The sequence below is a fragment of the Rhagoletis zephyria genome, unplaced genomic scaffold (assembly GCF_001687245.7).
Source record: "Rhagoletis zephyria isolate East Lansing unplaced genomic scaffold, Rhagoletis_zephyria_1.1 Rzeph_scaffold_01815, whole genome shotgun sequence".
NCBI lineage: Eukaryota > Metazoa > Arthropoda > Insecta > Diptera > Tephritidae > Rhagoletis > Rhagoletis zephyria.
In genome coordinates, this window is record NW_016158899.1 from 78,046 (window position 1) to 92,980 (window position 14,935).

Consider the following 14,935-nt stretch of genomic DNA (forward strand, 5'->3'; position numbering starts at 1 on the left):
GGGTAAACGACTTCATAGCTTAAAAGGAAATGTGATGACATGTTAATTTTAAAAATCGGCCGTCAAATACCCAACTTTCAACGAAAAAACCTTTTCGGCTGTATTTCGAAGGGTTAAAAAAAAAATAAAATAAAAATTTCGAAATCCTCTCAACATAATCCTTAAATTTAGGTTACTCTGTTGCATAAAAAAAATCAATTTTTGTTGTACTGTGTTATTATACTTACATCTGAAACTCATGTTGACCTGTGATATTAAAAGTGCTATAACTCCTTTGTTTATTATTTTAGTAATATAGTTTGAAGGCAACATTTTCTTGAATTTTTAAGTACTTTCGTTTGGTAAGGAAAAAAATATACTTTAGGGGGGGTAAAATTTTGTTTCTGCCCTTATCATGCGAACGCGACTTCAAAGCTTAAAAAGACATAAGAACGAAAAGTGAAGCTTCTCAAGACAAAAATAATGACATATCAATTTTAAAAATCGGCCGTCAAATAACCAAGTTACAACGAAAAAACCATTTCGGCTGTATTTCGGAGGGTTAAAAAAAAAAAAAAAAATTTTTCCAGAACCCTCTCAACATAATCTTTAAATTTAGGGGCGGACATTAGCAACTTTTTTTTTCGACCCAGTCTAGTGTGCCCACAAATTATATAATTTTACTTTTTTTTGAACATGTACCTGTTTTTTAGATTTTCCCATATAATTATATTATATGTATACAAAATAGGACATAAAATAAAAGAGTTATAGAAAACCCGATTTAACTGTTTTCAGTTCGTGAAATACTGTTCTAGTGAGTGTTCCAAATCGCTTGGACCGAAATGAACTTCTTCTGGCCCATACACTGTGTTATGTTCTACTGTATCTGTATATTTATGTATGTAAATATGCATGCTTGCATACAATCTCAACTTATTACGGATGGGATCAAACACTAACCACTTAGGAAAGATAAAACCAAATTTAAGGAAAACAATTGATATCATAAACAGTTTAATGTTACGTGACTGTTACCTCGCCACCAGACGTAAAATGCCGAAGCCGCTGTTACAAAGAGAGCAAATAATAAATAATAAATAAAGTATTACGTCAATTCCAAAACTTAAGTAAGTAAAATGCAAATAAATAATGGCGAATAAGAAGATATTACTAAAGATTAGACTCAACAAATTTTTTTAAATTCAAGTCAAAATCTTCTTAATTCGCAAAAAGCTACCATCCTAATTTTCAAACCAAAAAGAACACAAAAGAAAATCTACTACACAATTCACAGTTGCTGCAGCCGCAATTGTAGTTTCAGGATTCTCTGCAGTCATTTCATTCTTTAACTTCCCAATGGATTGGTGTGAAACAGAAATCCGGTAAAAACATTGCAACATAAGCGGCTTAAAAAATACTCTGCTAAGAAATTGATTCTCCATGGTAAAAGGCGATGCTGAAATGTTGAAAAGCTGTAAAAGGCAGCAGCAGGTCAGAAGCGCAATAGGCAAAGAGTGAGCGTGAGAGTATAGTAACAAATCCAATTTCCGTTTCCGCTGCGGTGCAAGAACTGAGAATTTAAAAATAATCGCAGCGCTGATGACCACCAATGACTGCAGAAGATGGCGGATTGCCCCGCCGCTGAATTAGAAAAAGCTGCTGAGGGTAGGCATGCTTCAGCGCACACGCGCAACGATGGTGAGGGACAGCTTCACGGATATACCGGTAAGACACGTCAGCTGCATAATAAAAATCCAAACAATTCCCTAATTGCCAATGTCGGCACACCAGAATGTGGATAAAGCATTGAATATCAACGCAACCCCGCCACCAAAACTGGTTAGTTGTTGGCGGGCAAGTGGAGGGCTCCTTGCCGCCAGCCAGCTTTGGCTGGAGAAAGTTAAACATGGTTTCCGCTTATTGTTTAGTTTTGTTGCTGTGGCGGTTATAATCGTAGTCGTTGCACGAATTCACGACCGCTGGTTACTCTTTACCACCGCATTCGGTAGTTGCGGATCAACTGCATTTATTTAAAAATGTTCAGTGGGAAACATTTAGTGTTGCTGTTTTGTTGGCATTGATGCGGAGGCTTTTAGCTTATGCAATGACTGTTGACCGCAAGCGGCCGTGTGTACCGTGGTAGCAGCACCAGCTGAAACAAATATTGACAGTAATCAGCGCCAACCATTTCAGCTAACTGCAAATGTCCTTCAGATTCTTGTCTATGAACTGTATTTTATGTGATATTTTTTCTCTTTAGCTCTTTTTTGATTAGTCGCAGTGGTTACTGCAACTGTGCTTGTGGCAATGATAGAATAATAGAGTAACTTGAATTGTGGTAATGCAGATTGACGGCACTGTAGTGCTATACAGTAGCCATTTAAAATTAATAACTGCAAATAAGCTGCAAATTGGCAAGGAATAAGGGGAAACGGGGAATCGTAGTTTAAGAAATAGTTTCTTACCGCTTCCGGGGCGTGTTGCACATTCACTTCAGCAATGGGTTGATAAGTATTACCGACGGTAACATGACTATTTACTTACATATCTATGTTAACTTGCGGGAAATAAAAAAAAAAATACTTTCGCTGCTACAGCTTTCATTTCAGTTATTTCTCGACAGGCGAAAATGATTATACATACAACATGGTGGGCCGCGTTTGAGCATAACCTACATAGGCGCCAGCCTAGAGGCCCGCGCAACATTAAAATATATAAAAAATAAAAAAAGTAAAAAATAGAATATATATATTTACAATTCTTAGTTCATTTTTATCCTAATCGAAGATTATCCGCATTTTAATGCAACATATTTGCAGTACTAAGTAGCAGATTTAGTCAAATAAGTAAAGAAAAATTCGTTGTTTCGTTTCGCCGAATCGGGGGCAAGTAAACGGAGTACGGGTGCCACCGCCACAGCCACAGGGATTCGGTTAATACTTTAACGCCAACTCTACGGCAACAACGTTGCAGTTTGGTATCTGTCGTGCAATTGACAGTTTACCCCCACATGATTGGGGACATATGTATTTATATACAGAAATGTCTTCTATGATAAAGATCTTCTACCAAAAACCATAATTTCTGGAATGTTTTTTATCAATATAGTAAAAGAAGATATTGAAAAATTAAATCATAATTACAAAGGTTTATAGAAAACCTTTTCAAAACATAAATAACCGATTTCCTACTATTGTATCCGCACGCGGTACCTGAACTAACTTTAAATGGCCTGATCTATTAAATTTTTATTTTAGGATTCGACTTGGGGCTACAAAGGTTGTGCGTAAAATATTTTTGGCTAAATCCGTAGAGCCGTTTAGAAGAAAAGAATCTGGTAATACAAATTTTCCCCCACGTCAGATTTTTGAGAAAATGCGGGTTCAAGCACCCCAAACACACGTTGCCCTAATAAATTTCTACTAGTCAATTTTCAGTTGTTCCGTGTTATTCAATAAAAATTCATTGCTGACTTTTGCACTTGAAGAAATATTGCATGCTATTAATTGCCAGTTTGCTAATTTGACAGCTACATTTTCATTCAGGCAAAAATTTAGTTGTTATCTAATAGATTATTCATGATTATGAATTTGGATTTGAAAAAACACATTTTCTAAACAATTTTAAGCCTATCGCGAGTGAAGATGAAGGCAGTAGGATACATGTGATATTAGCAGCCCCGAAATTATCAATATAATAATAATCAAAAAAGAATTATTCTTGTACCGCAATAAAAAAAAATATATATCTAAATAAAAGTCCTCTTAGCTGATGGGAAATTAATCAAATTTAAAAAAATGTTAAGTTTTACGCGCAATTATTTGTCGCCTCCACCAGCAAGTGTTCCGAGCGAGCAGTTATTTAGTAGCGCAGGCTTGACTTACGGCCCTTTAAGAAACAGGATATAACCGGAAAAGGCATTGTTAATAAGTATTAAATATCATTAAATTAATTAACTTTTCCGTTTTGTCATCATACATCATTTCTTAAAAATATTCGATATCCATATCCACATTCGCAACATCCCTTATATGGGATATTCTAGCCTACTTGGGACAGCATTTGGCTTTTGTATTTCCAATTTTTTTCATTCTTTTTTTGTGTTGTAGTACCAATTGAGGGAGGCTTCCCTGACTTTTTTTAAATTTTTTTTAGCCGTTTTCGTGACATCTATGTGTGAAAAAACAGTCATTTTTTACATAACTAAAACTTTGCGAAAACTGAGCCGATTGGGACCTTTTTTAATTTTTCTTTTTCAATTTTTTATAAAATTTTCCATTTTTAAACCGACTTCACAAAAAGGAGGAGGTTATCAATTCGTCGAAATATTTTTTTATGTATGTTACCGCATAACTTTGGACGACGTTAACCGATTTCTATAATTATTTGTTTTTTTTTTTTTTAAGGAAAGGTGGCACCTCAGAGGAGGTCCCATATCAATTTGATTTAGATAAGATCATTTGATCATGAAAAAATAACGGTATCTAATCGTAAATTTTTATATAGGAAGTGAGGTCGGTTTTCTTTTTTACTTAAAAACGACTTGTTTAGTTTAAATGTTTATTTCCAAAAACACGTACTGATCGATTTTCTTGAATTTTTTTTCTAAAAGTCGGTCAACCATTCTGAAATTTTAAAGCATTGTCCGATAATGGGATAACAACAATGGGTTAAATTCTTTCTGGGTCGTTAAATTAATGAAAAACTTAAAAATTTCGTCCAATTCAACGGCAAGAGCTCTGATTGCGTCAAATGAAATGCATTAATCAAAATGATAAAAATATTACATTGTAGGCGAAAAAGTCTCTATATAACTGCGGTGAGAATTACGACTAATCACTTTCGCGTAATCAATTGTTATCTTCTTACTTTAAGTTTGATCGAAGGTTTGGATACTCGGACATGGCGTATGAGTAACATTATTTCTTGCTCATATTTCATAAAAAAAAATATTGTGTATATTCACGCTTTCTTGGTTATCAGGTTATCTGGTTATGTGGTTATATTGTTTATTCAGTTTACAACAATAAAATACACTGCATAATAATAATTTTTAACCAGATAACCTGATAACCTGGCAAGTGTGAACAACCACATTGAATTAACCTTTCTTCGAAAAAACGTATTCCAATAGTTACTTACTCCTTTGTCGGAAAATTATTTGTCACTTTTCCATAGCGAATCAATGCATAGGTATTATGTTAATGCCTTTTTACTATACCTTTTTGGAACTGATTTTTTAAGTGTTGAGTTAAAATTTCGTAGGATATGGGTCGAGAATTCTTTTCCGAAAACTGAATGAGAAAAATGGCTTAAAAGATTTTGCATGGTGATCGTAAGCTCGAAGGTATCCCAAATTTCCCATTATGTTTGCTCAAACATTTACCTCTTCTTTAGAAATCTTCTGTAACAATTCTGACTTTCATATCTATCGAAATAGTTTCTAATTGTAGTATAGCATTTGTATCCTAAAGACGTGACGTCTTAATAGAATAATTATTCCCAAAATCAGATAAGAGTTAAAAAAATAGCGATATTATCGGCGATGATTTTCATAAAAAACGGTAGAAAATACTGGCAAGGAATATGATAACATACAAATATACATATTTTATTTTTCACATAAAATCTAGTCTATCCCAAATGTTTCACGTTCTTCATTTTAATCTCGGAAAAAGTTTATAATGACGTTTGCAAAAAATTTTAAATTAAAATTTATCAAGACAAATTCTGTTGGACTAGAAAAAACTATTTTCTATTTTTTAGTGCATTTATAGAGGAATGGTATATTATAAAGTTTTTTTATTAGATTTTATATACGTATATTAAACTGCCTTCGTGCCTAGAGTGGAAGTAAATAATAATGTCTTTATGGTATTATGCTAACAAAAAAAATGTCTGCCTTTCTGGTTCTAGGTATGATTTTTATGTTTATATTTATAATTTTGTTATAATTTTATTGGAAATATACCCCTAGTAAACGAAAATTTCACCATAAAATGTTAAGCCTGATTAAATTTCCTAAATGCAATCCCACATTGGATGGAGTCGTTATGGGGCCATTTGCATATCACAAGACCATTTGCCGACAGCAGCAAAATGCCCTTTTGGCCGTATCGAAATGCGTATGCGAGTGGTGTTCACCTTATATTATCTTGTAGACGTATTTATTAACCCGACACTTACCAGCCACTTCGATTTCACAGAATGTCCCCGGGCCGACGGTGTTGTTGGCGACACATCGATAAGTGCGTGCAATCGCATAACCGTCGTCCAACACATAGAAACTCTTGTCGATGAAATCCTGCCGTTCGCCACTGCCCAGCCATTCGGCGCTGTCATTTTCCGCTTTAATTGACCATGAAAAATCCGCCTGAAATAAAAAAAATAATAATAAATACAAATAAGCAAATAAACGGTTAAATTCCGAGTCTACTATGTTGTGTACTTGTCTACACACATTTGTACATACAACATGCACATAAGTAGTGAGTGTGCACGTGTGCAATGCAATATTTATATTTAAACGTTTTTGTCACTGTTATCGAAACGGTTTTTATTACTATCGGTGTTGTGTGCATCTTGTTTCGGTGGGTTGGTTATAAATACTCGATTGTTTGATTAAGAGTAAGCCTTGCAAAAAGTGTTAATATTTTTATACAATTACGGGTATATGAATTTGTACGAATGTATGCGTGCGGATAAATTTTAATATCCACTCAATTTCTTGCAGTCAGAGAAGTAAATTTAAATTCCAATTGGCGTGAATGTGTATACTCATAAATGGAGATAAATAGGTAGACATGTGTGCTACGATAAAAGTGTTCTGCGATATCTTATTGCTATAATCCTTGTCACGCCATACGAGAACTGACTTAAACCGTTGTTGACAAATAAAATTGGCAACGATGATTAAGTGATACTCAAACAGAATTTTTTAATGCTCGCATTTGCCGGTAAGTGCTTTATTATGCAGGAGAATTGAAATTTCCAAAACCTGCAGAAAAGATTCTTGAGGAATCGAATTATTAACCATGACAGAGAGTTCTATGTATTGGAACCCGTAGGTTTTTCTCGGAGCTATCCAGCAGCCCTTAGCTTCCACACCGTATGTTCCGTGTTTCATGTCAGAACGTACGACGAGCACACTCAAGTGCAAATCTTGTCTTGTCTGGTGCCAATAGCAGGTAAGTCCTTGACTGCGCACTGCAGTTGGTTTGGTCAACGGGTCACAGGTGAACGAAAAATTCTAAAATATTAGTCAACTAAACTTCACCCGACTACCACCGACTTTTCTTCAAATGAGTGCTCTCTCAGTTCCGCAAGGTGATCACTGCTGCAGTCGAACATTTTATAGCGTCCGGTAGGGTTACAAGGATATGCCTCACACTTTAGCGGTAAAAATTGCCGTATCACTGATGGGTAAAGCCATTATATGTAATTGCCGGTGGGCAGTGGTGGATGCAGGGGGGGAGGGGGGTGGGACGGGGGTTCTGCGTTTGGGGGTTAAATGACGTGTCAGTCAGTGGCGGACCCACAGGCGGTGTTTTGATATGGCGCATATGTATTTATAATATGTCGTCTATGTATTAAAACATCTCCCGTGAGTCCGCCACGGACTGACACGTAGTTTAACCCCCAAAACGCCCCCGCTGGATCCGGTGGGCTTTGCCATCTAGTCGTAGGTTTCGTACGAAAACTGGTATTTTTCGTATATAAAATACATGGAAAACTTCGAGCGCTTTGAGCGACCTCTAAACCACTTTTGATTTCGAAATAAAAAAGAGGTATATTTTTTCGATATAGAAAGATTCCGACTTTACTTTTTGACATGCATTTTTGGACAACCGTAGTTGTTTTGCCTTTAGATGTCTGCAATTACCAAAACACTAAATCTAAATTGTAACCGCCGCTAGTGATGGACCTGTCAAGAGTCTTCGCCTCAGTTTGTCATTCCACGCCGATCTCTCTGATCTATGTATCTCGATTTATTACTGCGAAAAGCTATACCATTTCCCCTAAAATATTCTTACAACTTGAATGAATAATACCAAGTTGCATTTATGAAATCACCTCAATGACACACCAAATATGATGGTTAAGATCCCGAATATTCTATTGGCCTCTTTTGACGGCTCTCTTTGATATTTTTCGCTTACAACGCCGCAGTGGACGCAGTTAACAACATCTCCAGACATAACAAACAACGCACTACGGACCTGAATAGTGAGGCCACAAAGTTCTGGAAGGGGATGGTTTCTTTTTAAAAAGAAAATGCTGATTGGAAAGGGTTAAGGTAAATTATAAGTGAAGTACTTGCATAAATATGCACTTACATATGGGTGTTTCCATAAAAATGTAAACCGAAAATGCAAGTAAGTGAATTAAAACGGCTTTATAGCTTGAAATTTTATATTCAGATGGCGGAAAAAGGGTTTAAAAACGCGAAACGACGGAGAGAAGAACTGAAAAAACTAAATTAAAAGTTTAATTTAGTATGTGTTACTAGTAAAAATATTGTATGCGGTAAAAATCTGTCGCGTAAGTTATTTTTTTTTTGTAATAAAAACTAAGCCGAGATAATTTCTATTAAAAATGGAAGGATTGTAAAAGTGCATTATTTAGCTTAGTTTATGAATTTTTAAAGAAAAGAAAAACTCGAATGATTCGCAGACTTTCGCATATATTCATATGCGCCTAAAAAACACTTCTTTTTTTTTTTGTCGCGTACGTTATCACCTTATTTTGAACAGATATTTTCCACACCACAGTTTCGAGGCTGCTTATATTTTTCTCAAACCTAGTACCCTTGGGTTGCAATATAACCGTAATCTTGTTTTTAAGTAACTTCTATTTTTGGGAGATTTATGTTACTCCATAAGCGTACGAATGTCGCGTACGGCTGCATGGCAACACCCATATGTAAATATGTGCCATAGATGCAAGGAATCATAAATTTATAAATGCTTCATAAATATGTAAATAAGAAAAGGTGTGCAAGTAAAATAAATATTTGTATGTAAGTACTTACGTTCAGCCTGGAAAGAGAATACCAGAGCATGCTTGTCGAAATGAGAAATTGACTATTGAACGGCGTGGCCGTCACCTTTATATTTTTCGAGCATTTTCAAACGTGTATGTGTCTAAAGAGTGTCAAGAGTGAGCAAGAATTCTACTCATTGCTGCAAACATGTTTGCATATATGTACATACATTTNCATTTTCAAACGTGTATGTGTCTAAAGAGTGTCAAGAGTGAGCAAGAATTCTACTCATTGCTGCAAACATGTTTGCATATATGTACATACATTTGTATGTATATTTCAAGTGCTCCTGAAATTGCAGTGGCGTGTTAGTGCGTTGGTGCCTGCAATTGAAATGTTATCGTTTTATTGCCATTGCAATAACAACAGCAATAAACCGAAACAACAACAGCTTGAATACCAGCTCATGCAACAGTTGCAAGACTCGTGTTGGCTGAAGCATGCACCAGCGCAACCAGTGGGGCCGGTAGTAGCCGTCATTCAGGCGTACAACCATTCAACCATTGAGCCACACGAAATCCTCCATACAGACTCACAAACAAATGTACATACAAATATGTATGAATATGTGGGCACAACAAAACAACTGGTGTAAAGCTCGTCCCTCACTGCCACTTTCCATGCATCAGTGCACTCTCACTTGCACATATCCGATTTCTGTGTATCGAACTCAAACTATTCGCAGTTTGATGCCGCTCGCATGTAGTAATCAGCAGCGTTAACGAAAAATAACACATGCATTGCATACTTTACGGCGTGCGTACGCTTGTTTGGTGTATGGCAGGACTCTGTGCTCTGTGTGTGTGTATGTTAAATGTTACGAAAACCTGGGTTGTCAGAATATTCTGCTGCGGCCATTGACGGCATTGCGAAACTTCGAAGGGAGCTAGTCCTTGGATTTGTGTATTTCACAATACCCCAATGTGTGGTTATGCGTTTGTATATGTGTGTAAATGTGAATGTTTTGCGGTAATATGTGTGTGTGGGAGTATGTTTTTGTATGCTTGTGCGCTTACCTCTACAGGATTTCCGAATGCTGTGCAAATTAGTGTATCCTGGTCATCGATCTCGTGCCTTTCAATTTCGCAACGTGGCTTAACTGCATGCAGACATGCAATCAGCAATGCCAAAAATAAAAGAAAAATCAGGAACAGGAACATCAACAGCAACATCAATGGCAACGGTAGCATCAGCGTTTTGAAAGCCAGCGCAGAGTCCGATACGCACACATACATGTCCATCGAAATATAGATGAAAAAAAGAAAGAAACAAGTTGGTGGTTTATAAGTTGGATTTTTCAAAATACTTTTATAACGCAATTAGCTAATGCAACGGAGAGCCTCACGAATAGTTTTGTAATATTGGAGATGGCAAACTAAAAAAAATTTTATTTACATACATATCGCTCATTTACTTCAATAGTGTCATATCTAATCTAAACAAGTAAGAAAATCTAAGTTCGGGCGGAGCCGAACATTAAATACCCGGCGCAAGTATTAAATAAATGTTTTTTCACCTTTCCGAAGGCTACCGCTACATAGTAAGCCAGGGTGTATCAATTTTGAGTAAATTAGCGACCTTCAATTTCGAAATATTGAAGTTTCAAGCATTTCTAAAATTTACCGTTCTATTAAAAGCCGTAATTTTAGTCCGATTTCAATAATTTTCAGCGTTTTGCTTTTATGTGGCAAGCACAATAACCATACCGAGTTTGGTACAAATTGGTAGAACGGTTACCGAGATACATATATGTGATCATAAGTGGGCGGTGCCACGCCCGTTTTCCAAAATTTTATCATAAACGTATTTCTTGGTAAAGGATTGTCGCAAGCATCAATTTTGAATAAATTAGCTTTAATATTTACTGACTTATCGAAGATTTTGTATTTCTCTAAATTACCGTTATATGGGATGTGGGCGTGGTTACTGTCCGATTTTTTAAATTTTCGGTCATTTAGTATGCTGTATCAAGGCCAACAACTGTGCCAAGTTTGGAAGAAATTGGGGCAACGGCTACCAAGATATACACATGTATCCAAAAGTGGGCGTGGCTACGCCAATTTTCCAAAAAATTATAATAATCTTATTTTTCGTCTGAAAATTATTACAAATATCAATTTTGAGTGAATTATCTTCAGTAGTTACTAAAATATCGCAGTTTTCGTATTTCTGGAAATTACCGTTATATGGGAAGTGGGCGTGGTTACTGTCCGATTTCGCCCATTTTCAATACCAACCTACCTTGGATTAAGAGAAACCGACATACCAAATTTCGTTGAGATATCTAAATTTTTGCACAGACAGACGGACGGACAGACAGACATGGCTTAATCGATTTCTCTATTCATTCTGAGCATATATGTATACATTTGTCTATATCTATCTCGATTCGTTTTGGCTGTTACAAACAACCGTTATGTGAACAAAATTAATATACCCTTGTGCACAAGTGCGCTCGGGTATAAAAATGCACATTTTTAGTTGAGTATACAGAAATTACCGCTACCTCTTCTTCTAAGTTGTGTAAAAATTTCATAGCTGTGTCGATTACCAGTATCTCACTAGAACAAAATATGTTTTACTATGGGAGTAAATTCAAAACTTTAAAGCCGTTTTTCTCGGGTTTTACTTGTTTGAGTGATGACACTATTAAAGTAAAGTACATCTACATATCACTCGTTATCTGTCACAATACAAAAAATTGCATTTTTAAGGTAATGATGTAGCATAACCCCTTATACCATGCTTCATATTGTATAATTCGTACATGCTAAAATCCTTTGAAGTTTCCGCACGAAAAGCAAATATGTGTCTACCACCTACCCATAAAGAGCTAATTTAAGAGTCCGAAATTGGGGTATTGGCCTTCATCCAAAGGACAACCTATATGAGCTTAAACTCATACATCAATTGAGTCAAATGAGGAACATTTTGGACTCTTTTGAGACAATTGTTGATCTCAAAAATGGCTACTTCAGACTTAAAAAAAATCACTTGGATTCCTTTTCAAATTTGAATTTGATAATACTTACAAATTTTTGGTTGATTTTTTTTCAGTGTATCTATTGAGTTTTCGATCCATTGAACTCAATGTAACGATTCTTTACCACTTAGACGACACTGCAGAAGTGCAGATGGAGAGCGCCCAGCAAAAACACCTCCACAAGCTCTGCCTACAAATATTGATTCATTCGTGAAGAAGTTCACTGCTCCCTTCCTCCAATCACCTCGCCCCATCTAGTCCGCTCGTGCCGGAATATAGGTAGAGATGGAGCTGCTGGGAATCATTTTGAAGGCGCAGTACTCTGTCTGGTCAGGGAGGAAATCAAAGCCCTCTAGAAGTCATCAGTCGAGATGAGAATGTAACTCGTACGCCGTTTACGTACGTTGGATTTTAACTAATATTGGATCCGGCATTTCGAATTTGTAAACACTGATTTCATAAAAGTGATCAGCGACATCAAAAACCCCGATTAGAAAGCTTAAAGCGAATCTAATCCAAACTAATTTTTTGGCTCCAAATATTGAGCCCGCCATTTTGAATTTTTAAAATTCGGCCCAGACTCGTAATAATCAGAAGCCCTAAAACTATAAACAGCCACGTTTAGGTTTTCTTGTTTAGTGTTGAGTTCTCCAGAGTCACAAAAGTTGTAAAGGGAAATCTAATTTAAAGTTTCTTTAGACGCCATAGTTAAACCGCAATCCTGAATTTAAAAAAACGCTCATCGCCATTTAAGATAATTTTCCCAGAAGAATTCGAATTGTTCAAATCAAATCAAAAATGGAGAGGTGGGGCGGCTTGGCAAAGAATGTTCCCTATATTTCTTACTCTCATAGAGTACGGGTATCGCTCGTATCTTTTTGGGAAAAAACTGCACATTACTGCAAAAAAATACCGTTCGCAGTAACTCCATTTAAGAACAAAAGCATTTTTTACAGCACCGTTTTTTTAACTGTTTTCCAATTAAATAAAGGAATTCCAGTTTATGTCTAAGAAAAGCCATGTAATTCCAAATTTCTCACTTTGTATAATAGCTAGAGGAATTCAAAAAGTTGCACTAAAACAAAATTCTAGTTTATAAAGTTACTATGATCGAAAATTTGCTTTATATGCTTTATATGCTAAACTTAACGCGAATTGTTAGTCTATGAAACTTGTTTAAAGCTACAAAACTGCAAACCTGGAATTTAAAAATAAATTTTTGTTAAATTATTTTAATTTTTCTACAAAGTTTGCTGTGTCGATTGATATGATGTTAAATATTATATAATTAACAAGTGTTTAATAAAAAATTGATAGACATTAAAAAAACAAAAGGAAAATAGTCAAAATAGGTCAAGATGTCGTGCCCGTATTTTTTACATAAGAGTATATATGTATGTATATGCATTTTTATTACGTATTTCCACGAACACTGTGTATTAAAAAAATTTGGGCAGAAAAAAGAATAAATGCAGTATTTAGGAAACAATCGCAGTATCAATTTCTTGAATCCAAAACAAAGTATTGTACTGCCAAAAAAAAGTATAGATACTAGCGTTAAGTATGGGTCATATCAATATCACGCCATTTCAAAGTGATAAATTTCCACGAATATTTGTTTATTTATTTTTAAGAATTTTCAATTAAAACAGAGGTGGTCAATTTTATTGTGGTGCATTAATATTTCTTTCAATAGTGTTATTGAGCTTTGTACCACAATTTTATTTGTTATGAAAAATGGAATATAGCAGCTATGTATAACTTCTACCGCTTAGACTTTGTTGTTTTTCCATTTTTTTTTTTAAACACTAAATACACATACATATGTATGTATATGAAAAGGTGGTCCCATAAAATTTGTGCTTAACAAAAAAATATCTTTCTTCGTAACCGAATTAACGCTGTTGGTTACGTTCCACATAATTGGAATTGTGTGAAAACTTAAATGAAGGTACTCACAAATATAATAATTTTTTTTTATAGCTTACTTATAAGGGTTAAAAAGTCCAAGTCAGCATAATTTGACGACTCTTCCGGTCAATTTCAATTGAATGGTGTCGATTAGTTTGAACAAAACGACCAAACTCAGCATAAAAAGTATTAGCTATACTTGAATGGCGTTACAACCTTTCAATAATAATATTAAATAGGCTTATCAAAGCGTGACCAGCTGCAAAATGCCTCTTCCCAACGTCGTCGCTCGACGATGATCTGGAATAACTAGCAAACTTTATTTTTATTTCTCGCTTTATAAATACACGTACATATGTGTGTATGTTTGGTTTAACCGCAGGACTTTATGTTTTTGAAACGTTTATCGCATAATTCGTTGCTCGAGTAATTTTACAAAATAACACGAAACAACTAAAATCAAACCGAATAATAGAAATATTAGAAATAGCGTGAGGCAATCAAAATGCAGAAGTATTCCCTTTAACTGCAAGGCTGGGAGGGCAGCCACACAATGGAAATAACAATTTTGTGGCTGTGACTTTGCAACAATTGTCGAAAAAGGTTCAAACTAAATCGTTACATATAGTATTATATTGAAAAGGAAAGTATCAAAATGGATATAATCATAAAATTCGTAGAATTGCTCGGACGATTTCAAACACTTGTCGCCATTGCGAAGGTCTAGGGGTTTCCACTTGACAAGCCAACAAACAAAGCAAATCAAAGGACATTTTCGTATTTCATATAAATTTTGCCACTTTCATATGTTGGATGGCACAAATACGTACATGCATATGGGCTTGTGAGTGCGTCAATTCTAAAGTGTACAAATCCAGCTAAGTTGGCAATTGCAGTCACAGCACACTGTAATGTCAAACATTCCGAGTAGATTTTTTTTAGAGATTTCAAAGAGGGTAGCTTAAAAATGACATGTGACAGTTTCATATTCGATGCCACCGTCCCTTTTCCATTCT

At 35.4% G+C, this 14,935-nt stretch overlaps 1 protein-coding gene across 1 annotated transcript in view; it reads right to left on the minus strand.

The window, feature by feature from the left end:
• The window catches only part of LOC108365246 (uncharacterized), an 81,086-nt gene that overhangs the window by 60,583 nt on the left and 5,568 nt on the right, over positions 1 to 14,935 (minus strand). The window contains exons 4-5 of the mRNA XM_017619238.1: positions 10,042 to 10,124; positions 6,169 to 6,355 (exon numbers count right to left, since the gene is read on the minus strand). Of these exons, the coding sequence (XP_017474727.1) occupies positions 6,169 to 6,355; positions 10,042 to 10,124 (270 nt within the window). The remainder of the gene's footprint in view (positions 1 to 6,168; positions 6,356 to 10,041; positions 10,125 to 14,935) is intronic.